Consider the following 27817-nt stretch of genomic DNA (forward strand, 5'->3'; position numbering starts at 1 on the left):
TATTCCACTGCAGAATACTGTGCCCCAGTATGGTTCCGTAGCCCACATGTCCACTTGGTCGATTCCAAATTATGTTCCTCCATGAGGATAATTTCTGGAACCATCCGTTCCACCCTGGTTCCATGGCTGCCAGTTCTTAGCAACATTGCCCCGCCAGATATTCGTTGGGATGCGGCATCATCTAAGTTCATTTCCCACGTCTTCGCTCGACCGGACCTACCAATATACGCGGATATCTTCGCCCACCCTGTCCAACCCTTGACGTCTCGTCACCCAATCTGGTCCCCTACGCCTACACTGAACTTCTCTGTTCCAGACTCTTGGAAACAGAGTTGGCAGTCAGCTGAGGTCAAGAACAAACACCTCATCACAGACCCCTGCAAGCCTCAACCCGGCTTTGACCTAGCACGTTATGATTGGGCCCTCCTCAATCGCTATCGAACAGGCCATGGCCGGTGCGCCGCTATGTTCCATCACTGGGGAGCCAGAGACGACCCAAACTGCCCCTGCAGCTACAGACAGACTATGACCCACATAGTCAACGACTGCCACCTCTCCAGATTCAAAGGAGGTCTCGAAACTTTATATCAGGCTCAACCTGACGCTGTTGACTGGCTACGGAAGAAGGGCAAACGCTAGAAGAAGAATTGTGGGAGTAGTGAAGATGAATCCAATGAAACATGCGCAGCCAGAACATGCCGGAAAGACCAGTTTTCTTTTGGAAATGGACACTGCATTCCCAGAGCTTGGCTGTGTGACAGAGAAGATGACTGTGGAGACCAAACAGATGAAATGGCATCTTGTGAAAAATTTTCTTTACTGACTGTGGGAATGTGGCCAAAGTGGAGCGATGTGACATGGATGGGATGAACAGAGCAAGGATAATTGATTCAAAGACAGAGCAGCCAGCTGCACTGGCACTATACCTAGTCAACAAACTGGTTTACTGGGTAGATGTTTACTTGGACTATGTGGAAGTAGTGGACTATCAAGGAAAAAATAGATATACTATTATTCAAGGCAGACAAGTCAGACATCTTTATGGTATAGCTGTTTTTGAAGACTATTTATATGCAGCCAGTTCCGATAACTCAAATATCATAAAGATAAATCGATTTAATGGCACTGATACTCATTCATTAATGAAAATGGAAAATGCTCGAGGAATGCGGATTTATCAAAAGAGAATACAACCCACAGTCAGAAGCCATGCCTGTGAAGTGGACCCATATGGAAAGCCAGGGGGATGTTTTCACATCAGTCTGCTCAGCAGCAATTATAAAACACGGACTTGTCGCTGCAGAACTGGCTTCAACTTGGGAAGTGATGGCAGGTCATGTAAAAGACCAAAGAATGAGTTGTTTCTCTTTTATGGGAAAGAATGCCCAGGAATTGTTAGAGGAATGGACTTGAATACCAAAATAGCTGATGAATACATGATCCCCATAGAAAATCTGGTAAACCCTTGTGCTTTAGATTTTCATGCAGAAACCAATTATATCTACTTTGCTGACACCACCAGTTTCCTAATTGGTCAGCAGAAGATAGATGGCACAGAGCAAGAAACTATCCTGAAAGATGATCTAGTTAATGTGGAAGGCATTGCTGTGGACTGGATAGGAAATAACCTTTATTGGACAAATGATGGTCATAGAAAAACCTTTAATGTGGCCAGGTTGGAAAAGACTTCTCAGAGTCGAAAGACACTTTTAGAGGGAGAAATATCTCATCCCAGAGGAATTGTGGTGGATCCTGTTAATGGCTGGATGTACTGGACAGATTGTGCTGCGTCCTGCATGAATAAAGAGATACTGCGTACAACCCAGCCATGAGTCCCTGGTCATCTGTCTCCGCTCGCGAAGCCAGCCGGACACTTTATTATCATTATTTTTATGACTCATTTTTTTGTGTGTCCCAGAGTATCCTATAGACATAATTTCACTTCTCCTGAGCCAATTTTATTCCTTCTTTTTATTTCCTATAAATACAGACAAATACAGAGAGAGGGAGAGACACCAGAGTACCAGCCCTGCCCCTGACTCTGTGGTACTCCCATGTATTAGTACCAGGGTTTCAAAGCATACAGTATGCCTGTATAAGAAACCTAACACATTGGGTGAGCTTTCTTCTGGTCCCACATTTTGCTTTTAATGTAGTTTCATAGGTAGGCTAGCAGTACCATGTTTGGAAATGTCTGAAGTTCAGTGGGGGATATAGAGCTTACTTAACTGATTCCTTCTTTCACTACCACCCCCCACGCCTTCCCTGACTCTCTTTCAGGTCTTTGCTTAAGACAATGTAGATGGGCTTTCTGAGACTCTTCCGTGTTTATAGGAAGTACAGATATAATTAATGAGTTGTTCTCTTTCTCTTATTAATAGACTTCATGATTTTTTTTATTCTTGTCCCAGCCTTGAAGAGTTTGAAGGGGTAAAGAATAAATTCATCATCCCCTAAACACAAGCTTAAGTTCTCCATAGCAATGACTTATTAGTAAAAAATAATAATTCACTTAGCCTATGATCAGAAAAGTACAGAATCATATCACCAAATAAGTAATTTTATAAATTGCCTCATTTAAAACAGCAAACCAAATTTTTCACCATAAATTTTTGGGAACCACAAATTATCACCTTTTGGTTTTTTGTTGTTGTTGTTGTTTTGCGAGTACTATTGCGGGGTTCTGTGCCTGCATGATAAATCCATCACTAAACAGCAGCCTTTTTTTCTTTCTTTCTTTCTTTCTTTTTCTTTCTTCTTTTTTTTTTTTTTTGATTGAGAAAGAGAAATTGAAAGCAAAGGGGGAGACAGGGAGAGAGAGCGAAATCTTTAGCACTATTTCTCCACTCATGAAACATACCCACTGCACAGTCCCTGTGAGGACCATGGACTTGAACAAGGGTCCTTGTGCATGGTAACATATCAATACATTTTTTTAGTCACATATGATACATGAGTAGAGACCAGGTAGTAATGCACCAGGTAGAACACACAAGTATTCATATGCAGCCACCTAGGTTTAAGTCTCCTGGATCCCCACCTACAGAGGGGAAGCTTCTTGAGTGGTGGGGCTGTGCTGCATTTGCTTCAAAGGAAAAAAAAAATGGCTCCTGGGAATAGTGGAGTCATGTAGGTACTGAACCCCAGTGATAAACCTGGTGGAAAAAAAATAATAAAACAAAAATTTATGATTGATCTTTGTATCACATTATCATTAAAATGGTTTGTGGAAGGTATTTTAATTTATCCATGCTAACATTTTCTATTGTTATTTGTACCCTAGATTCCTCACTTTTATACACTGCATCAATAAATGTGCTTGCTTTTTGTCTTGGACTTGATTTGACCAAGAATAAGCACCAGAAGTAAGTTTAAGGGAAAACAGAATTAGTTGTCTATCTTTCTCCCTGAAAGATTAGAGCTACTTCTAGGTAGAGTTTCTTTTAGTTTTAGCATTTATTTTTAGGTTTCAGCTACTACTACCTTTTTTTTTATTTTTTGCTCATTTAAGTCAATAGATAGCCAATATACATTAAATGTACTATGTGCCAGATACGAAGTACAACCTTTCTATTCCACTTTGCAAATAGTTCCCTCACCAGAGAGAGAATTTATCCTATGCGAGCACCATCTTGCATGCTTGAGGTCCCAGAGACCCACATTCAACCTTCAGCACCACCATAAGCCAGAGCTGAGTAGTGGTCCTACTACTCATTGTAATAAATAAAAATAATGGAATATTTATAATAAAATATTCATATCATTCATAATAAAATAATTGAATATTTAATATAGTTTCTTTAATCCATACCAATTTGAGAGTTTATCTTGTTTGTTTTTAATTGGGATTCTCACTGATATTTGGCCATTAATTAAGTGGCATAAAGGAATAAGAACAAATCTTCCATTTCTTTTCATCTTTTGCTTGTGATCTGCTGCCTCTGGCTTGTTTAGTAAATGTCTGTACAATAGGATTCAAAATATATCTAATTTTTGAAAGACTTTTTGAGTGATTGTCCTTTTAACTGCCCCCTTGACTTCATTGTTCCTTAAGCTGTAGATGATGGGGTTTAACATGGGGGTGATGACAGTGTAGGACAATGACACCATTTTCTTGCTCTCTGGGGACTGGTTGGATTTGGGTCGTAGGTAGGTCAAGCTGGCCGTTCCGTAGAAAAGGGACACCACAATAAGATGTGATGAGCAAGTGGAGAATGCTTTCTGGCGACCGGTAGCAGAGGGCATCTTCAGGATAGTTATAATAATGCGAGTGTAAGAAATCAAAATGAGGGAAAAGGGAAACATGATAAATAAGAGTGTGGAGGCTAGTGCCTGCATTTCATACATTGCTGTATCTTGAGTGACAAGTTTCAACACTGGAGGTCCATCACAAAAAAAATGGTCGACAGTGTTTGGTCCACAGAAAGGAAGTGCCATCATCCAAGCTGTCTGTAGCATAGAGACAGGAACACCAGACATCCAAGAGCCTACAGCCATCCGCAAGCAGAGAGACCTATTCATTATGACTGAGTAGTAGAGAGGTTTACAGATAGCCACGAAGCGATCATATGCCATCATAGAGAGAAGGAAACATTCAGAGCTGCCAAAGAAGAAGAAGAAGTACATCTGGGTACCACAGCCTACGAAAGAGATGACTTTCCTTGGAGACACTAGGTCTACTAGCATCTTTGGCACCATAACCAAGGTGAAACAGACTTCAAGAAGTGATAGGTTTTGGAGGAAAAAATACATCGGTGTTTGAAGAGCATGGTCAATACTGGTAACTGTGACAATAAGGAAGTTTCCCAACAAAGTGACTACATAGATGGACAAGAATAAGACAAAGAGGGAAATTTGCATCTCAGGGTTGCTTGTAAAACCAAGAAGAATAAATTCAGTGACTCTGGTGTGATTTTCACAAACCATTATTTAGGCTAGTATCTTTGTAAAAATCAAACTATGGGCTGTAGAGATAGCTCCAACAATAGCGTTGCAGATTTTCATGTACAAGACATAGGAGTTCTTAGGTTTAGTTTCTGGTATAAGTTGAGCAATACTCTGAAGGTAAAAAAAAAAAAAATCACAGTATTTTGTAAAAGAATATTCTCTAATTATAGATATATTCTTAAAAGTGAGAAAAACCCATAGTTATCTCTGTACTCAATTGTCTTACTGTTTCATTTCTCTAGAACAGAATGTTTACAATTATATAAAATCAAGGGAATAGAATTTTTTTCTAGCTGCTTATAACCTAAATGTAATTTTCTTCTCAACGGTGGTAACAGCCTTTTTTGTTCTGTCTATATTTATTGATTTATTTTTTATTTTTAGTGATTTAACATTGCTTTACAGAATTATCAAGTTTCAAGAGTATTGCCCTATCCACTGTTGGTGTGGTGGTTACCATTGAAAACTCACATTCTTCAAATCAGAAGAAAACACTAAAAAAGCAAAGGAAAACATTTATCACAAGGTTAGCTGGGAGAACCATGTAAGGAACTCAAGTCTCTACAAACTAGTGGTTATATGCTCAAAAATTAGTATTCCAACCACCCCACCAGCCCCGCCAACCACCATACAGTTGGTTGCCAACACAAAACATTATGGAACAGCTTAGCTGAATTATCAGCAGACTGTCAATCTTCTCCAAAACTTGATATTGAGTGATTAAAGGTGTGACTGACTCAACACTTAGAGTGCCCAACTTGTATGTCTGAAGTACTGAATTCAGTTTCCAGCACTGTGTACACCTGAACTATTAGCTGGTTCTCATTCTCTTTTGCTCTCCCTCTCACTGAAAATTCAATGCTTTTTAAAGAATATATATTTGAAAACTACATGTTCAGCATTGGGAACTAGTTATGCTTTATTGTTCACTAAAAATTCTGTCAAAAACTGTCAATTCAAATATTATGAACACCTAAGGTCTTAGAAAGTTCGATTAAAAGTAGAACTACACAATATTTGTATGAAAGTCTCAATTAGCAATAATATCAAAACATTAGAGATCACAGATACATGTTGGAAAGAACAGTTTTTTACAATGCTACATAGGAATTAAGCTGAATGATTTTTTAAAAATACTGTATTAGTAAATATTGGAATAGTCATTTTACTTTTTTAATTTAGACCAGAAATAACTGCACTGTTTTATAGTTAAAATCACATTAAATTGGCGCCCAGGTGGTGGCACACATTACAGTGTGCAAAGACCCAGGTTCAAGCCCCTGGCCACCACCTGCAGGGGGAAAGCTTCATGAGTGGTGAAGCAGGGCTGCAGGTGTCTCTGTCTCTCTCCCGCTCACCCTCGCCCACCCCTATCAATTTCTGTCTCTATTCAGTAATAAAATATTTTTTAAAAATCATATTACATTGATATTTTATTTGAAATTTAAGAACTGAAAATCATAGCCCATTGATTCAGTCCAGAAGAAATTCTGTTCTTTTTTTTTTTTTAATGGATGTACTTTGATGATATGTCATTTTCCTACTTTACTTTGTGTAAGTTCTCAAGCAAATGTTCTCAATAGGATAACGAAAGGAATCCTAGTTGTCCCAGCTCATCCCATTGTTATCCAAATTATTAAGATAATAGCTAACAGATGTGATAGTGATTGTGATAATTTTACCACAGTTGCAAACTGTGCTTCAATCCGATTGACATGACCAGTAATAGCAGCAACATTATTCCTGGAATATTTAGTAGCATTTATAAAGTTTCATATGTATTACCATGGTTACCAATCCTTTCAAATAATTCTATACTTGTTATTGTTCTAAAACTATTATATCACATCTCTAAAATGAAAAAGTATATAAAGGTTGATGAAAGTATCAGGAATTTACATTAAAAAGCAAATTTTAACATATCTGTAGATGCTGCCACCCTATGTCCTGAGATTTCTGACATTGATGTTGGCAGAAAGCAATAATAGGTAGGCTATGTGCTTGAGCCTCTGAGGTCCCCAGTTCAATCCTTAGCACCACCATAAACCAGAACTGAGCAGTGTTCTAGTTTAAATAAATAGACTAACTCCTTAATTAATAATAAAATAAAAAGTGTACTGATTGCATTGCACATAGACTCTGTGACTGATATTGCAGTTATACCATAGATTTACATTGTAATTGACAGTGTGTGTGTGTGTGTGTGTGTGTGTGTATACTAGGGCATTGTACAGAATGAATTATTTTACTTTCTATGTGACACTTTAATAATTTCATGACATTTACTTTACTAGTTTAGTTGACTATACCCAATAAATCCAAAGACTTTTTCCCATTAAGTAGAACAACATTAACATTTTCTGAAATAATAGACTATCATTCATTTACCCAACTTATTCAAAAATATCTATTTTCACATAAAATGATTATGGACATAATATAACCATATTGTCAGTATTTAGAATACAACCTAAAACTTTAGATCATCATAAACACATCTAACTATACCAGATCTTCTAAAATCATAAGCAAAATTAAATAATTTTTTAATTTAAGAAAGTAAAAATTGGAAAATCACTTACTATGGAATCTAAATTAAAAATTTATATATTTATAATCTACATGTATGCATATTTATTCAATTTAATTCACAATTGTTATATTGTAAAATTTTCTAGATAGAACAACTACCCCCTTATTTTTTGTTTTATTTTTATTAGACATACAACAATTCCTATATTCATAAATGGGCATAATCTCCTATTCTTTTTTAAATGTTTTGTTATGTATAGATACACAAATAAAATTATGTCTATAAAATAATAAGGAAAAAGATGTCATAAAGAAATATCTTACCAAATAAAACTTCACATTTCTTCTTAATTAGAAATTTAGTGATTTTTTTTTAAAAAGTAAGCTTTTGTGAGACATACTAACTGATCCTGATATTACAAATACCCAAATCTTCAGACTAAAGCAAAAAAAATTGCTTAAACAGACTTTGTTTGCATTGGCACTAAATGGTTGGTATACTTTAGTTATGCTATTTAAACATGTGACTGACCTTTGGGAAATGACCCCTGGGATATTAAGAAAGGACTACTATTAATTGAGTAACTATTTTTTCCTCATAGGGGAGAATACAGAATTTTCATCAGACTGTCTATATTTTTCAAGGCATAACAACTTCCTTTCAATATAGAAATTTTCATAATAGATATTTGGGGGTAGATTTAGTGGACACACATAGGTCATATCACCTGGAATTATAACTATTATTATGTCAAGACTATTGAAGAGAACATAAGTTTTGACTTTCCCTGTTTTTCTCTTTTGAGGGGCTCGACTTTGGTCAAGTTGTGGTAGAAATGTTTACTATACTGTATCCTTGAAACTCACTTAATTTTAAATTCAGCTTTAAATTCTATATCTAATATTTTAATAAAAGATACTTTCTGATAATTTTTTTAAATTTTCTTAGCTAGCTAATAAGATTAATTAATAAGATTATAAGGCTACAGTGGTGCAATTCCTCACAGTCCCCACCACCAGTTTCATGTCCTATCCTCTCCATTAGAAGCTCCCCTATTCTTATCCCTCTGAGGGACTATGGACCAAATTCTTGATGGGGTGTAGAAGGTGGAAAATCTGTCTTCAGTAATTGCTTCTCCACTGGCCATGGACGTTGGCAGCTCAATCCATACAACCAGCCTGTTTCTATCTTTCCCTAGTAGGTTAGGGGAGTCTACCTGATGTGAGGTTCCGGGACACATTGGTGAGGTCCTCTGCCAGAACAGGTTAAGATGTCATCATGATGTTATCTGCTATTTGGGGAATGAAAGGCAAAAAAGATATAAAGCAATACAAAATGTTTAATAAACAGGAACCCAAAGGTAAGAATAGAACAAATGAAACTAGGGGGTCTTTGTAAAGTAGCTAGGAAGTCTATTTTAGATATGTTCCACGTGGCCCATGACTTTACTAATTTTTGCCTGAGCCCTATAACTAACATGCAGGTAGACTAAAGGTATTGTCTGTGAAGATGGTGTCAGAGTTCAGAAAAGGACTATAAAGCTGGATTAGGGAAGAGAGTATGAGGAAATATGACTATGAGGAAAGTATATAAATACTAACCCCATTGATCTATTCATTTTAAGCACAGGAGTCTGTGTAGCTTCTGAGTCCCAAACACATAAAATTTATAATAACTGGCATGAATGTTATTATTGTTTTACAACTTAGTTTGGTTGCTGATTTATTTTACTATGAGAATATTATAAACAATACCAAACAAAATTCATATATTATTCCAAAGATGTAGTGCTTTATCATACCTAACATGGGTAATGCCAGAAAGAAGTAGACTTTTTTTTTTTTTTAGTTTTTAGTCCTTCAAATTTTGTAATTTGTACTTTTAATTTAGTATGTAAAATCACAACACTATTCCTTCATGTGTTTTATAATAAGCTAGCAATATTGTGGAAGGCATTTAATTCCATTATATCAGCTAAAGAACTCTTATAAGTAAATATAAACTTAAAGAAGTTATAAATTAGCATGATGGGAATGAGTCCAAAAATTCTAATGAAATACTCTGGAGAAAATTTTGAAAAGGCCCCAGGAGTTTAAGGTTAACCTGGCACTTCAGCAGGGGACAAAGCAAGTACTTCCAAGGGAACTTTATCACTTCCTAATTTTATTCTTCTGGAAGGAAAAAATGGGAATATTCCTATACTGGGGGAAATTCCTTAGTCTTTGTTTCCAAGTAAACTAAATAGCAATGGTATTATAGCTTAACATTTAAAAAATATTGAGTTGAAAACACTCCTTAAAATAACTAAAACAAATCTCTAATCATTTCCAAGAAAATACTATGACAGAAAACATAAACGGTCTGCCTTATTCATACGTGTGCCTGTTAACTATATACTATAAAAAATATGTGTAATGATGAAATAAAAATAAAGTTGAAAAATGACATGCTTCTGAATCAAAATTAAATAATAAACTACATATCACTATAGAGGTATTCAATTTGTACAGTGCATTCACTATATATGACTACCATCTTGTGAGTAATTCACTTTAATTATTCCAGCTGAAAATTATTCATGTTAGAATTTTGGACTTTCCTGTACACAGATGGGTGATATTTTTTTTCTATTAATATTTTGGTTCACCTATTTAATGGGAGGCACTGTACAAAGGCATAGCCTTGAAGGTAAAATAGAAACAAAACACCATCAAAAACAGTATTGCTTTAATATTTATTTTGTTGAGTTCATTTTGAAGGAAGATGTTGAGAGAAGGAGTTTTTTATGATTCACAAAACATTATAGCCTTAAATCGATGTATGATTTGGTCAATAGAAATTAGCTTCAGAATTTAAATACATACATTAATTAAAAGAATATAAAGCTTTTTGAGAATGTTAATTATAAATTAAAATCATACAAAAGTGATGTGTAAAAAATAAAAGGGCATAAATCTAAAGCTGTGTAAAATATTAGTGTGCTTTAGACCAAGGGCTATATCTATTAAATAATCTGAATACTCTTGTCTACAAAGATAGAATTATATTTTTAAAGTCACATTATTTGTAGGACTTAAGGTAATATTTACTTCTTTAAAATATATTAGAACTGCATAAACATTTGAGATTTTTAATTAATTAGTTTTACTTTTTTGTTGCCCTTGTTTTTATCATTGTTGTGGTTATTATTATGGTTGTTATTGATGTTGTTGCTGCTGGGTAGGACAGAGAGAAATGGAGAAAGGAGGGGAAGACAGAGATGGGGAGAGAAAGGTTATATGAAGGGACTGGTGCTTGTGCACAGAGGGAAAAAAGGAACCAGTATAGTATAAGTATACCCTCCCCCAACACCAAGGCTGAGACTGGAGTTCTTGGTCTTCCTATTACCTCAATCCAACTCTTCAAGATGAATAAAGGAGAAACCTAAAGCTTAATCTACAATTCCACCTATTGGAGAAATTACAAGAGACAGCAAACATCAAACAAAAGTCAAACCTGGGGATGCGAAACAGAGAAACTGTAAGAGAAGGATAAACTTCCAGATGAAATTTAATATCAGAGAAGTGAAGATTCCAAAAATCAACATTTTGAAAAACTCAAATACAGACAGGCACATTTAGCATTTCAGAAAAGATTTTAGAAACAGAAGAACAGAAGTTATTTTATGAGGGGCCTTTCTAGAATTGTCATAGTTTATCAATTCATTTTCCCGCCAACAGTATACAAAGATTCCCTTTTACCCACATCCTCATCAGTATTTGTTATTCATCTTTTTAAATAATAATCTTCCTATTAGATATGAACAGTTCAAAACATAATCAAATTGTGTTTCTTTGACAATCATCAATATTGTACACCTTTTAATGTACCTGTTGACAATTTGTCTTATGTGAAAAATATTTATTCAAAATATTTCTTTTTTAATATTTTATTTATTTTATTTTTGAGAGAGATGCAGACAGAGAGAGACAGAAAGAAACACCAGAGCACTGCTCAGCTCTGGCTTATGGTGGTATGGAGGATTGAACCTGGGATGTTGGAGCCTCAGGCATGAAAGTCTTTTTGCATACCATTTATGCTTTCTCCCCCACCCTTTATTCAAAATCTTTGCTGTTTTTTTAAAAATATTTATTTTATTTATTTATTCCCTTTTGTTGCCCTTGTTGTTTTATTGTTGTATTTATTATTGTTGTTGTTGTTGTTGGATAGGACAGAGAGAAATGGAGAGAGGAGGGGAAGATAGAGAGGAGGAGAGAAAGACACCTGCAGACCTGCTTCACCGCCTGTGAAGCGACTCACCTGTAGGTGGGGAGCCGGGGTTCGAACTGGGATTCTTATGCCGGTCCTTGTGCTTTGCGCCACCTGGGCTTATCCCGCTGCGCTACAGCCCGACTCCCAATCTTTGCTGTTTTAATTGGACTGTTATTGTTTTTAAATTATACCAGATCTTAAAAACAATGTGTTAATTAGTTCTTTATTAAGAATTTTTGCAAATATTTTCTCTTGTTCTATAGACTACCTCATTTTTTGTCATTTACTTTATTGTGCAGAAAATTTTTGTTTATGTAATCTCACACAATTATATTTATTGAGTTAGTTAATTAGTCATTGGCCACCAAAGGCCACCACTGGGACTCAAGTGCCAGTACAGTGAATGATTATACCTATTTTAGTGGGCTGTTCTTTTTCTTTTTTTATTCTTTTATTCTCATGGAGACAGAGAGAAACAGAGGGAGATAGAGACACCAACATTATTGTCCCACTAATCATGAAGCTAGCTTCTCCCTTAAAGGTGAGGACCAGAGTTTTGAACCTGGGTCATTTTGCATGGTGATCTGTGTGCTCAGCTGAGTGCACCACACCCAACTCCACTTATTTTTATATTTACTGCTTATACTTTTTTATTAGATAGAGACAGAAACTGAAAAGGGAGACATGATAGGAATGCACTACAGATTTTAGATTTACATATAAGTACTGAGGTGATAAAACCAACCAAGCAAGTGATAAAACAGTAATTCTTCAGGACTTGTGAAGCTTCCTCCCTGCAGGTGGAGACCAGGGACTTAAACCTGGGCACTTACGTATTATAATGTGTGTGTTCAACCAGGTGCACCACCACCTGGCCAGCGACTTACTCTTTCCACATAAAAGTATCTATGAAAATGAATAAATAGATGGCTAAAAGTATGCTGTCTTTGAAATTCTATGGCATGACATTGTGGAATTGAGAAAACAAGGATATAAGGGGCAAGGCAGTAGCACAGCATGTTAAGTGCACATGGCACAAAGCACAAGGACCTGTGTCAGGGTCCTGGTTCAAGCTCCTGTCTCCCCACCTGCAGGGGGGTTGTTTCACAAACAGTGAAACAGGTCTGCAGGTGTCTATCTTTCTCTCCCCTCTCTGTCTTCCCTTCCTCTCTCGATTTCTTTCTGTCCTATCCAACAACAATGGTGGCAATAATAATATTAACAGTAATAATAGCAACAACAAAGATAAAGAATAAGGGAGTAGTCGGGCAGTAGCGCAGCAGGTTAAGTGCATGTGGTGCAAAGCACAAGGACTGGCATAAGGATCCCGGTTCGAGGCCCTGGCTCCCCAACTGCTGGGGAGTCCCTTCACAATCAGTGAAGCAGGTCTGCAGGTGTCTCTCCACCTTTCTGTCTTCCCTCCTCTCTCCATTTCACTCCGTCCTATTCAACAACAACAACATCAATAATAACTACAAAAATAAAACAAGGTCAACAAAAAGGAATGAATAAATAATAAAGAACAAGGGAAACAAAAGGGAAAAAGATAGCCTCCAGGAGCAGTAGATTCATAGTGCAGGCACTGAGCCCCAGCAATAACCCTGGAGATAAAAACAAAACAAACAGACCCAAGAATATAGCACTTTTATTTATTTAAATTTTTAAGGTTATGTTTAATTATTTTTAATTTTTTATTCATAAAAAGGAAACATTGACAAAACCATAGTATAAGAGAGGCACAACTTTGCACAATTCCCACCACCAGAACTCCGTATCCCATCCCCTCCCCTGATAGCTTTCCTATTCTTTACCCCTCTGGGAGTATGGACCCAAGATCATTGTGGCATGCAGAAAGTTGAAGGTTTGGCTTCTGCTATTGCTTCCCTGCTGAGCATGGGCATTGACAGGTGGATTCATACTCCCAACCTGTCTCTCTCTTTCCCTAGTGGGGAAGGACTCTGGGGAAGCGGAGCTCTAAGGCACATTGGTGGGGTTGTCTGTCCGGGGGGGAAGTTTGATAGCATCCTGCTAGCATCTGGAACCTGGTGGCTGAAAAGAGAGTTAGCATACAAAGACAAACAAATTGTTGAACAATCATGGATCTAAAGGCTGGAATAGTGCAGATCAAGCATTGGGGTGTTTTCCATTTTGTAGGAGATAGTAGGCATATTTTAGTTATATTTCAAAGGGCCGATAGCTATACTAGTGTTTTGTTTTTGTTTTTTTTTGCCTGAGCCTGAAATCTGATATGCAGGTGGATCCAAGTTATTGTCTGAGGAGATGATGTCATGGCTGAGAATATAGCACTTTTATATTGAATTCTTTGCACTTTTATGAGATTTATACTAATAGAATGTTTTTTGTGTATTATTCATATAACAACCAATGTATCTTATCAGAGCACTGAGCAGAAAAAAAAGTCATATTATCTAACTAATTAATAATTTTCCCTAAATTTCTGTGGAAAAATAATATCAGACCCACAATAAGAAATCACTTAGGAATTATGCATTATGATGAAGTTCTTTAGAAGACTTAGAACAGGGACCCATGTGTCTACCTTTATACATATTACTGATTCTGAGTTTTCTTGCCCTGTTTAAGTGACTGTTGTTCATGGAGTTTTTGTTTTTGTTGTTTCTGAACAAATTTCTCTTGAGACAAATTATGTCATGCTGTGAATGTAATCCCTACAGCCTCTAGACAGAATACTAATACTGCCAGCACCATAATTATGCTACAATCTAGAGTCACAGAACTCTAGAAGTCCAACAAAGAAATTCAGTTTGTGTAGTTCTAGGTATGTATTCCTGTTCATAATTCCATGTATAACATTGCATTGAGACTATGAAACAAAAATGCTATTAGTTTTATTTGCCATCAATTTTAGCTTCCTCATTCTTGTACATTTCTTTTCTTTTTAAAAATATAGTATTAATTCTGGATAGAGACAGAAGTTGAGAATGAGAGGGGAGAAAGTGGAGAGAAATATCTGTAGCAACTCTTCCACCACTTGTGAAGCTTCCTCCCTGCAGGTGGGGACCAGAGACTTAAACCTGGGCACTTATGCACTGTAATGTGAGTGTTAAACCAGGTGCACCATAACCTGGCCAGTGACTTATTCTTTTCATGTAAAAATATCTGTGAAAATGAATACAAACATGGCTAGAGGTATGCTGTCTTCCAAAGACTATAGCATAAATTTATAGAGGGAGAAAACAAAAATATACCACCTCTATATTGTATTCTATGCACTATTGTGAGACTTATACAATTAGTTTCTTATTTATTATTTACATAACAATCAATATATATTATCAGAGTACTGAGCAGATAAAAAAGACATTATCTAACTTTATGTCATTATTTTCCCTAAATGGCTGTGGAAAAAATAATATAAGACACATAACCCCAACTCACTAAGGAAATAAGCATTTATTATGATGAGGAAATTCTTTTTTTAAAAAATTTGATTTTCCCCCTTTTGTTGCCCCTTTTGTTGTTTTATTGTTGTTGTAGTTAATATTATTGTTGTTGTTATTGGTGTTGTCATTGTTGGATAGGGCAGAGAGAAATGAAGAGAGGGGGAAGACTGAGGGGGGGAGAAAGAAAGACACCTACAGACCTGCTTCACCAACTGTAAAGTGACTCCCCTACAGGTGGGGAGATGAGGAAATTCTTTAAACTAATTAGAACAAGGATCCATGTGTCTAGGTTCATAGCAGAACACTGCTTCTTCACTTTGTTGCCATGGTTAGGCGGCTGGGCTCCTTCAGGCATGATCTGCTCTCTCTGTCTCTCCACAGATGTTTGATGCTGAGTCTCCAATGGATGGAAACCAATCCCTCTGTGTCAAGTTCACATTTGTGAGTTTTTCCTCTCTTGCAGAGTTGCAACCTGTGCTGTTTGTTGTTTTCTTAGTCATTTACTTGTTCACTGTGGGAGGAAACCTCATCATCATCTGCCTGATCTGGGTCACACCTTCCTTGCACACTGCCATGTATTTCTTCCTTGTTAATCTCTCCTTTCTGGAGATGTGCTATATCACCAGTGTGGTGCCTCAGATGCTGGTGCACTTGCTGGTGGAGAATAAGACCATAAGTATAGAAGGCTGTGCAGCTCAGATGTATGTATTCACCATTTTGGGGCTGACAGAGTGCTGCTTGCTAGCAGCCATGGCCTATGACCGCTATGTAGCTATTTGTTACCCTCTGCATTACACTCTCCTGATGCGCCCTAGCATGTGTTTGAAATTAGCTGCGGCATCTTGGACAACTGGGGTGGTGGTGGAGTCAGTGCAGACCACCTGGATCTTCACTCTGCCTTTCTGTGGAGCTGGAGTGATTCAGCACTTCTTTTGTGACATCATGCCTGTAGTGAAACTGGCTTGTGTTGATACTTCCCACAATGAGATTGTCATGTTTGCTGTCTCTGTTCTCTTCATCATGAGTCCCTGTTTCCTCATTCTGTGTTCCTATCTGCGTATTTTTGTGAGCATCTTGAAAATTCCTTCAACAGCTGGAAGGCGTAAAGCTTTCTCCACTTGTTCGTCTCATATCCTGGTTGTTTCTCTGTTCTATGGCACTGCCTTGTTCACTTACCTCCAACCTAAAAGTGCACACACGCCAGAAACAGACAAAGCAACTGCACTTATGTACACAGTGGTCACACCTGCTCTGAATCCTGTCATCTATACCTTGAGGAACAAGGAAGTGAAGGAAGCCTTTCAAAGAGCAACAAAAAGGAACCTGCTGAGACAAATGGCCTAAGCCACCCACATTAGCAGAAACACTGTTCTACAGAGAGTTACTCACGGCTTTGAGACCCTTCTAGTACCACACATATACAGCCATTAAAACAGAGAATATCAACTGGGAAACATTTGGAGATATGCCACATTTTTCCATGTGTTCAAGCAAAATTGAACACATTAAAATTGAACACATTTATTTACAGTAAAAACTGTAAAGCATTTATTATCCATTCAGTCAACAATATTCAACCAAAAAAATAAATAACAAGCATATCCTGTGTCCTGAGACAATTTATTTTTCCTTCTCCGTAGCAATAGGATAAATGTTTGTATGCTTCACACCATTTTACAGAGATAAATGGAATTTTCTTCTTATATTAAAACAGAAAATGAATAGCAGATAATATTTTATGTCAAATATAGGCTGTTAGAATTTAACTTCTTAAGTGAATTATACTCTCCTAATTGCTCAGACCTCCATCAACTTAATAATCATTCATCTTACTAAACTGAGAACTACTGATGATGATATTGTGTACAGTATGAAACAATTCAAAGTCTTTAACTTGTAAATCCAACAAAGCACCTATCTCTTTATCCAAAATGAGTTTTTTCTTTTGTCCTCATGAACTAACTTTTTTTGTTTCTGTAGGAATTAAGTTTCAAAATATCTTCTGTATTGAACATTAGCTCTTAATATTCTCATTATAAATCTTGTCTCATTTTATTGCCTTGCTATAACTTCCTCTAGGAACTCTCTATATACCTCGGGACTATTGCTGGTTCTAGGTCACTACAGTTGAGTGAATGTCACGATAAAGTCACACATACCTTTTGGTTTACTGGTGATATAAAAGTTACTATATTATAAAGTAGTCTATTTAAAGTGTACAATAGCATTGTGTCTACAAAAATGCATACTTTTCAAGTTGATTGTTTTTCTGCAAAACAATATGCTGACTGTCTCCAACAAGGATATTTTTCCTGAAGAAGGGTCCTGCCTTACTGTGGATGACTCCTGTCTAGTGAGGGTAATGGTTTCTACAGAGTATAGTGACAGTGAAAATATCTTAAAGTGTGGCAATGAAATTTTCCACCTTGATTCTTCCTCTCAGGAAGACATAGACGCAGTAGATGTGCTTTCAAAACTGGAGTCAATTCTTAAAGACCTGTCACTGTTTTATCAGCTAAGGTTATGAAACTGTCTAAATGTTTTCTTATTTCAAGAATGCTAACTGCACCTTTACCTGTATCATATCTCAAGATGCCACTCTCTTTCCTCAAAGATAACAAAACAAACAAAAAGAGTCTCATCCTTTCAATTTCAATAATCACATAGGATTACATCACAGGGTTACATCATCCTTTCAATTCATCATCATATTACAGTCTCATCACTGTATCCCATTAAATCTAGTTTTTCTTTTTCCCTATTTTCTCTACAACTACAGTTATTTCCCCCTATGAAGTCTTGAGCCTCTTGAGGTCATCATGAGGCTTTGTGTAAGCTTTTTCCAAACTCTTAACATCGGCATTGTCTTCCAGTTAGCCATGAATGCTTTAATGGAATTTAGAGTGGTATAATATTTTTTAATTTAATAATTAATGACAAGACTGTAGGATAAAAGGTTACAATTCCACACAGTTCCCACCCCCAGAGTTACATATCCCATCCCCTCTATTGGAAACTTGATTGTTCTTTATCCCTCTAGGAGAACGGACCTAGGATCAGTGGTGGGAGTGAAACAAAGACATCTCACATATGATACCACTGAATATCATTCCTGGCCAAAATTTACTGTGGGGAGAGAGAGAGAGAGAGAGAGAGGCTCTAAGGACCACTCTACAATATCACTCCATGCATGATGCATTTACCTAGGTGCTGTCCACATATTCCATATGATGTCCAGAATCATACCCAGAACCTCCCATATACTAAGACATGCAATTTACTACTGAGTGTTCTCCCAGAAACCTAGACACTTTTTCCAGATGATTTTACATGTACAATGTCCAGGCCCATCATAAGAATATCTATCTAAAGCAGCTACAGTCTTACATAATGTATTTCTTAAATAATGAAACCTGAATATTTAAATGATTCCTTGATCCACAGGGCTACAGAATGGAGGCAACTTTAATCCCCTGTATATCTCTACCAGAATTTTTGGTTGACCAAGTACATTGTCACTGAACTGTAATAATCATAAATATTAATAAGACACTTTAAAATATATATATATATATATCCTTTTTTTGTAACTGGAATTATCTCTGGCACTCAGTGTCTATATAGTGACTAGAAACCAACACCCATTGAACCCCAGGTCCTTGTTACATGTGTACACATGTCATTGTGTACTCCACTAGGTGTGCCACCACCAGGTCCTTGTTACAGGTGGTTTTTTTTGTTAAATAATTAGTCATAGTATCTCTAGTTGAATAATCTTTTCCAATATTGTTACTATAAGTGTACAACAAATGATGAGAATAAAAAGTCATTAAGTGAATAGAAAGTAAAACAACTGAATTTCGTGGTAAAATATGCCATGTGTTATGTTAGTACTTGTTATACAATGTTATGCAAGTGAATTCCTAATTACATTTTAATCTTGGTTGTTGAAGCTTTTATTGAGGCTGAAGATTCGGAACCCTGGTGGTGGGGATGGTGTGGATTTAAACCCCTGTTGACGCATAATTTTGTAAAATAAAATAAAATAACTTTTATTGGGGTTTTTAAGTGAGTTTTCTGTCTTCCTCTATATTAAATGCTCACTAATCATTTTAAACAAATTATAACACCAGCCCTCAATTCTACAATAAAGATTTTCAGAATCTGAATTAAAAAATATATATTATAGGGCCAGGTGGATGCAAAGATGGTTTGGTGCACACAATACAGTGAGCAAGGACCCAGATTCAAGCTCCTGATCCCCACCTGCTTGGGAAAGGTTCACAGTGGTAAAGCAGGGCTGCAGATGTCTCTCTGTTTCTGTCCTCTATCTCCCTTGCCCCATTCAATTTCTCTGTCTCTATCCAATAATAAGTAAATAAAACATTTTAAAGTATATGTATCTAGTTTTATTTATTTATTGGATAGAGACAGATAATTTGAGAGGTAGACAGAGATAAAGGGAGAGAGACAGAGACACTGCAGCACCATTTCACTTGTGAAACTTTCTCTCTACAGGTGGGAGAATCTGATTTTTTTAAGTAGAATTACAACTGGGAAAGGCAACATTGAAGGCACACTCTTTTCTTAAAAAAAATTATTTTTAAAAAGGAAAAATTGACAAAAAACATAGGATAAGAGGGGTACAACTTTACACAATTCCCACCACCAGAACACTGTATTCCCATCCCTTCCCCAGATAGCTTTCCTATTCTTTATCTCAGGGTTATTATGGGGTGCAGAAGGTGGAAGGTCTGGCATCTGTAATTGCTTCCCCACTGAACATGGGCATTGGAAAGTCAATCCATACTCCCAGTCTGTCTCTCTCATTCCCTAGTGGGGTGGGTTCTGGGTAAGCGAGGCTCCAGGACACATTAGTGGGGTTGTCTGCCCAGGGAAGTCTGATTGGTATCATGCTGGCATCTGGAACCTGGTGGCTGAAAAAAGAGTTAATATGTAGAGCCAAACAAATTGTTGACTAATCATGAACTTAAAGGCTGGAAAAGTTCATATGAAGAGTTGGGGGAGGGGGACCTGTGTTTTGTAGATAGTTAGTAGTCTTAGTTATATTCCGAAGAGCCCATGACTATACTAGTTTTTTTTTTTTTTTTTTCTGAGCCTAACATCTGATATGCGGGTGGATCTAAGCTATTGTCTGTGGAAATGATGCCATGGCTGAAAAAAGGACCAGAAAGCTGGATCAGGGAAGAGTGTAGCTCTCAAATATGGGAAAGGTATATAGATATTGTTGACTGTAAACTCCATTGATTTACCTGATCTGGGGCCCATAACCAGATTAGGAGCCTAGTAGGTGACCTATGCACCCCTATAGATCTGAGCTCATATTCTGTGGTGATGAGTAGGAATGTTCCAAGCTGCCCCAATTTCAGGACCATTCCTCAGGTGGAGCATAGTATATTGTCTATCCTCCCTTCAGAGGATGGAACATTCTCTACTGTTGTTGATCCATGCTGAGGGCAAGGTCCTGTGGAGGCCCACAGTGGGGTCTATTTTGTTGTTCCTGATAGAGATGATCAGTAACAATGGAGAGAGGGATCTGTTGGAGATCTAGGCCCATCAAGTCTGTTTGGGAGTCTCAGGACTCCCTGACTAGAACCCCAGCTGATGGGATGACCTGATAGTGAGTAAAGAGTCATCATTAAAGTATGCCAGTCTCTGGCCCTTATTCAGCTTTTGTAGGGAGAAGAGTTCCCATTAGCTGAACAAGCAAGAGGTAGGCATAGAATACTATAGCATGAAAGCCTAGCACAAGAGATTTTTCTAGTGAGGGTGCAACACTGTGCTGCTTCCCATCAGGCCTGGGGCTTCCTCTTGATTGCCAGAGAGTCCAGCTGTGGTTAGACATGTGAGTGAATTCCATCCCCACTCTCGTTTAGAACTAAAGTTAGCGAGAACTTTGCTACAAATCAGAGAACAATGTCAGGGGCAGGATCTGCAGTGCAGGTAATATGAAGGGACTGGTGCTTATGTACAGAAGGAGAAGAACCAATATAGTATAAGTATGCCTGCCCTTAACACCAAGGCTGAGACAGGAGTTCTTGGTCTGTCTCTTGCCTCACCCCAACTCTTCAAAATGAACAAAGGAGAAACCCAAAGTTTAATCTACAGTTCCACCTACTGGAAGATCACTAGAGACAACAGATAGCTACCAAAAGTCAAACTTTGGAATATAAAATAGAGAATGACAAACTTTCAAATGAAACTTAAGAGCTGTGATGTGAAGATTCCAACAAAGAATTTAGAATAGCTGTCAAGAAAAACCAGCAGTCTGAAAAAATAGAGGAGTGCACATTTACCTTTTCTCAAAATATTTAGGGGCAATATATATATATTCCTCTCTTCATATTCAGCTGTGATGGCTATGAAGAACACAGTAAGAAAATTGAATTCATAAAAAATTCATAAAAAGAATGTAAGTAGGCTTAGTGTTGAAGAGAAAGAGTTCAATGAAATAAAAGAGTTGGAAAATTAAAAATAACCTAGTTGACAAGGAGAAAGAAATGCTCTAAGAAAAAGATGAAGGAATCTACATATATAGTGCTTTACTTCCAAAAAATGAATACATATTCTTCTCAAGAGTACAGGGGACATATTATAAATCATATGTTTAGACACAAAAGATATTACAATAAATGTATGTAAATTAAGATCATTTCAAGCATCTTTCTCCATCACACTTGTGCTAAATTTCAAAGCAACTAGAGAAAGAACACAGGTAGGAACATTTAAAATTCATAAAGACTTAATGACATGCTTCTGGATAAGTCTTGCATAAGTGAAGAAATCAAAGGAATAGCTAAAAAATACTGAAAGAATAAAAACATACAAAGCAACCTGATATTAAAGACTATCAAATGAATTAAACTAGTTCTTAGTGTGGCAATGTATACCCACATAAATAAGAAAAATGTCAAACAGACTTGCTATACTTGCATCTAAGGGAACTAGCAAAAAGTAAAACTAGAATAACAAAAGATATTATAAAAAAGGAAATGGCATTAGAGTAGAAATAAAAGAACAGAAATATAATGGGTTGGGCAGTGGTGTAGCTGCTAGGTAGAGCACATTCCTGCTATGCACAATGGCCTGGGTTCAATCTCCTGACCCACACCTGCAGGGGGAATGTTTCAGTGCTACAGGTCTCTCACTCTCTCTCTCTCCCCCTCTCATCTCCCACTTTCCTACTGATTTTTTTCTGTCTCTATGCAATGAATAAATAAAAACAATATTAAAAATAAAAATATGTTCACCTGTATCACCACCAACCTGAGCTGAGCAGTGCTCTGGTTTAAGAAATAACTAAATAAAATTTAAAATACATTTTATTTTCTTGCCCTTTCATTTTCCCTGAGTATCTTGGATTATTCCCATATTTTGGTTGTTAAATAATGCTGAGATTAATAGAAATGTGCAAATATTTTTTCTTCCTGTTCTTGATTTTTGTTTCCTTTGGAATAGGAGTGGTGTTTCTGAGTCACATTGTACTGTTTTTATTTTTTGAGGGGCATTTCTAGAATTGTCATAATTTTTATCTATTTGCATTCCTACCAACAGTATATAACAAGTCCCTTTTATCTACATCCTTACTAGTACTTACCTTTTTTAATAATAGTTCTCCTAGTAGATATAAACTTATACCTTGGAGACTTCCAGAGGCGGGGCTATGAGCAGCAGCAGATCTGTTTTCCTCCTCTCCTCTCTTCTCCCTGATCAACTAGGAATACCAAAGGAGGCCACCTGGGACTGGAATAAGACAGGACTAGAATGACTTCAGGAACCCACCAAATCACTGTTGAGTGCAAACACATGTGGCTCATGGACAGAGAGGAGTCTAGGAAAAGATTAAGTGGCTGGTAACAGTCCGGCAGTTTATCAGTTGAGACACCACCACCAGTCTGTTTCACCAACAAAAAGACAGCTGAAAAGAGTAGAGGACTCCCTTGAGACTCATCAAATGCAACTCTGAGTCTCCATTGCTACTGTCCTCAGACTCTGAAGCAGCAGTAGGGAGGCCTTGGGCTGACACCAGGGGACAGAGATCTAACCAGGAAACTCAGGAGCACACCTGTATCTCCCGTGGCATAGCAGTGGGGCTGTGACAGTCTCTTTGCATAATCACTGGATTATCTCTGCCCCACCCTGCTTTATCTCTTGGTCAGGAGTCAGTGATTAAGCTAAGAAGCCTACTTATAGTTTAAAAGCCCTCAGACTCCCATAGTCTACAGGGAAGAAAAAGCACAAAAGAGGCTTTTAAGCCACTGAGCTCCAAATCAGGGATTAAAATACTATTGAAACAACTGTCAATTTCCACAACTATGAACTCTTTAATTACCTTACTTAGACACAAGTCAATCCAGGCAAGAGTGATCAATACTTTGAAAAGTACTGAGAGAGGGACCTCATAACATACTATATAAAATGGTTAAACCAACAAGAAGAAATATTGGAGAAATGAACCAGGACAAGAGTCCAGCTAAAAGCCCCCCAAAGGGTGAAGCAAAAAATACTGAGGTCAACATCCAAACACTAGCTAAGGAAATAATCACAGGAGTGAGTAAAGAGTTTGAAAGAATTGTCATCAGAAATACAGAAGCAACAAATGAGACTCTAGAAGAAAACACTAATTATCTCAAGGTTATTAGAGAACTGAAAGCTGAAATAGCTGAGCTAAGAACACAACTAACTGAATAAGCTAAAACAATATAAGAACAGAATAACAAAATAGATGAACTCCAGAAAACAGTAGAGGGAAGAGAGAATAGAATCAATGAGGCTGAAGACAAAATTAGCAAGATCAAGGACTAATTAGAGACAACTAAAAAAATAGTAAGAGATCTCAAAAATAGATTAAGAGATACTGAAAACAACAACAGAGACCTATGGGATGACTTCAAAAGAAACAATATACCCATTATTGGCTTACCAGAGGAAGAAAGAGAGGGAGAGGAATAAAGCATTCTTCAGGCCATAATAGCTGAAAACTTCTCTAGTCTAGACAACATCAAAGACATAAAGGTTCAAGAAGCCCAGAGGGTCCCAAACAGAATTAACCCAGTCTTAAAGACACCAAGACACATCATATTTAGAATGGAAAGGAATAAGGATAAAGAAAAGATCCTGAAGGTGGCAAGAGAAAAACAAAGAGTCACCTACAGAGGAAAACCTATAAGGTTAGCAGCAGACTTTTCCACACAAACACTACAGGCCAGAAGAGAATGGCAAGATATCTGTCGAATGCTCAATGAGAAAGGCTTTCAACCAAGAATACTATATCCTGCTAGACTGTCATTCAGACTAGATGGAGGCATAAAAAACTTCTCAGACAAGCAACAGTTGAAGGAATCAACTATCACCAAGGCTGCCCTGAAAGAAGTTCTGAAAGGTCTTCTATAAACAGTCAGACCATCATAAATAGAACATATATCAGAACACTCTAAAACTCTACAAGAATGGAGTTAAAATATCTTCCATCTTTGATATCAATCAATACCAATAGCCTGAATTCACCTACTAAAAGACACAGAGTAGGAATATGGATTAGAAAACACAACCCACAATATGCTGTCTACAGGAAATCCACCTAACTCAACAAGACAAACACAGACTCAAAGTGAACAGATGGAAAACTATCATACAGGTCAATGGCCCACAGAAAAGGGCAGGAACAGCTATTCTCATATCTGACAGGATAGACTTTAAAAATAAATAAAATTAAAAGGAATTGAAGGCATACAGATTGGAAGAGAAGAAGTCAAACTCTCCCTATTTGCAGATGACATGATAATATACATAGAAAAACCTAAGGAATCCAGCAAGAAGCTTTTGGAAATCAGCCAATACAGTAAGGTGTCAGGCTACAAAATTAATATTCAAAAGTCAGAGGCATTCCTCTATGCAAACACTAAGTTAGAAGAAGATGAAATACAGAAATCAATTCCTTTTACTATAGCAACAAAAAACAATAAAATATCTAGGAGTAAACCTAACCAGTGAAGTGAAAGACTTGTATACTGAACATTATGAGTCACTACTCAAGGAAATTGAAAAAGACACAAAGAAGTGGAAGGATATTCCATGTTTAGAAGAAGTTGAAATCCAGAAGTCAATTCCTTTTACTATAGCAACAAAAACAACAATATTTCTTTAATAATTAAATGTGAAAGTTTAAATGATTCCTTGATCCATGGGGCTACAGAATGGATATTGTGCTAGCAGGCATGAATGCAATTTTAATCCCCTGTATATTTCTACCAGTTTTTTTTGGTTGACCAAGTACATTGTCAATGAAAAGTAATAATTATAAGTAGTAATAAGACACATTTTAAAAGATACACACACACACATACTCACACACAATTTTTTGCAACAAGGATCATCTCTGGAACTTACTGTCTATACAATGACTCTGTTCCTCCCAACAGCCATTTTCCTATATCTCACTCATCTGTAAAATCACCTAGAGAAAATTTTATTGCTATGTTATGTAACTATTGAGAAATCTGTCACCTTGGAGGTTTACCATGGGTAAAGTACAAGATTTGCAAGCCTAAGTCAGGACTTGAGGTCCTGAGATCAGTCCCCAGAATGACATATGCCAGAGTAATATTCTATAGTCTGGTTCATCCCATTTGTTTGTCTATCTGTCTGTCTATCTATCTATCTATCTATCTATCATCTATCATCTATCTATCTATCATCTATCTATGTCTATCTCTATAATAAATAAGCAACTAAATAAATAAATATTTAAAAAGTAAGAAATCTAGATGCCCAGGATATGGTGCAGTTAATAAAGTATTGGAATTTCAAGAATTAGGTTCTGAGTGTAATTGCTGAAATCACACATGCCAGAGAGATACACTATACTTTGGTTATCTCTCTCTCTCAGAAATAAGTAAATAAACAAATACATAGTGTTAAATTTTCATCTATTTATTTATATATTTTTTAATTGCCACTAGGTTTATTTCTGTCTCCTTGTCTGTACAACTAATCACTGCTCCTGGTGGCATTTACTTTCCTTGTCTTTATTTTTATGTTTATTTCTTCCACTTTTTTTGGGGGGGATAGCCAGAGAAAAGTTGAGAGATACATTTTTAGACCTCTTTACACACACACACACACACACACACACACACAAACACACATAGAGAAATACATTTTTAGACCTCTTTACATATATATTATTATTTATTTCTTAAACACTCATCTGCTGTGGGTACCTAGGTCATTTCCAGGTTTGTGCTATTATAAATTGTACTGCTATGAACATAGGAATATACAAGTCTCCTTGGATAAGTGTGTTTGATTCTTTAAGACATATCCCCAAGAGAAAAATTGCTGGGTCATAAGGTTGTTCTGTTTCTAGACTTCTGACAGTTCTCCAGGCTGCTCTCTACATGATATTAGTCTATAAACCTACCCTGATGTCAAAAACAATTTTTACTTATTTAAAAAAACCAATACAAAACTAGAAATAGAGCTTTGCAGAGGGGCAGAACTATAGTCAGTGAGGTTTATCCAAGGTGTGGTTATTGCTAATTGGAAACTAGAAATACATAAAATACTAAAACTATACATTTTCTTGTACTCCCATCGTATCTTGGAGGGAAGAAATTATATAGATATATTTTTGTATATCTTTTGTTACGTCTAATATGTAAGAAGTACTTTAAAATTTTTAACTTCCTTAGCAACCATTGGCCCTTTGTCTTGTCTCTCATTAAAGAAACTTACTTTCCCAATATTCAAATTTTATGTTAGCACCTTGGATGGGCATGTGACTGAGTCCTTACAGGAAAGAAAGACTTAAAGACTAGCATAGCCACGATGTTATGAGTGGCTTAGAGGGTAAGAGAGGATTGCATCAGAAAAAGAAGGGGCAGCTATGTATAAATGTGGACAGATAGTTGTAGAGAAGATAGTTGGCCCATGTCTACAACTTTAGGGGAACTGTAGTGGATTGCAGTGAGGAGAGTGAAGATTCAGAATTCTGGTGGTGGGAATGGTGTGGATTCAAACCACTGTCAACATGTAATTCTGTAATATAGAAATAAAAATAATAAAACAAGTCTAGCATAGGGATGGGTGAGTGGGGTGTTAGTCTGTAGCTTACCCAGTTAAGCACACACAGTACTGTGCTCAAGGACCCAGGTTCAAGCCCCTGCTTTCCACTTAGAACAGGAATACTTCCCAAACAGTGAAGCAAGTATTCTGGTATCAGTCTTTCTTCTCTGTCTCCCTCTTCCCTCTTCATTTCACTCTTCCCTATCCAATAAAATAGGAAGGAAAAGAAAAAGGGAAAAGTTGCCGCTGGGAACAGGGGACTCATAGTACAGCCACTAAGCCTCAGTGATAACCCTGGAGGCACAAAAAAAAAAAAAAGACTAGCATATGACTGATTCTTGAGCTTTTACTTAAGCAAACAAAAAGAAGGTGTCTAATTTGAATTTGGGGAGCTATTACTCTGGATCTCCTAGTAGTTTAATAAAAGGATAGAATAATTTTACCATAATGACAAAGTAGCAAAGCACTGCCCAGAACTGGACAACTTTAAGTCTTGATGACATCTAGACCAGTAAATCCAGTTTTAGTAGTACACTGGAATTTTCCATTTCATGAGACAGTAATATCCTCCCTG

At 36.8% G+C, this 27817-nt stretch overlaps 2 protein-coding genes and 1 pseudogene across 2 annotated transcripts; 2 read left to right on the plus strand and 1 right to left on the minus strand.

Moving 5' to 3' along the window:
• Positions 1-3975: 3975 nt before the first annotated feature.
• Positions 3976-5043, minus strand: LOC103109121 (olfactory receptor 10A7). The gene has a single exon (XM_007518128.2). The coding sequence runs from the start codon at positions 4924-4926 to the stop codon at positions 3976-3978; it is 951 nt and encodes a 316-aa protein (XP_007518190.1). The 5' UTR covers positions 4927-5043.
• A 10494-nt stretch (positions 5044-15537) lies between these two features.
• Positions 15538-16500, plus strand: LOC103109248 (olfactory receptor 10A2-like). Its single transcript, XM_007518292.1, has one exon. It carries the CDS (start codon positions 15538-15540, stop codon positions 16498-16500), a length of 963 nt encoding a protein of 320 aa, XP_007518354.1.
• Positions 16501-26657: 10157 nt separating this feature from the next.
• On the plus strand, positions 26658-26842 carry LOC132539572 (U4 spliceosomal RNA; annotated as a pseudogene).
• Positions 26843-27817: the final 975 nt, after the last annotated feature.

This window comes from Erinaceus europaeus, chromosome 7, assembly GCF_950295315.1.
Source record: "Erinaceus europaeus chromosome 7, mEriEur2.1, whole genome shotgun sequence".
NCBI classification, from domain to species: domain Eukaryota; kingdom Metazoa; phylum Chordata; class Mammalia; order Eulipotyphla; family Erinaceidae; genus Erinaceus; species Erinaceus europaeus.

Bases quoted from the DNA above. Each gene is read 5' to 3' on its own strand.
- LOC103109248 (XM_007518292.1), top strand. From the start codon at position 15,538: ATGTTTGATGCTGAGTCTCCAATGGATGGAAACCAATCCCTCTGTGTC.
- LOC103109121 (XM_007518128.2), bottom strand. From the start codon at position 4,926: ATGGTTTGTGAAAATCACACCAGAGTCACTGAATTTATTCTTCTTGGT.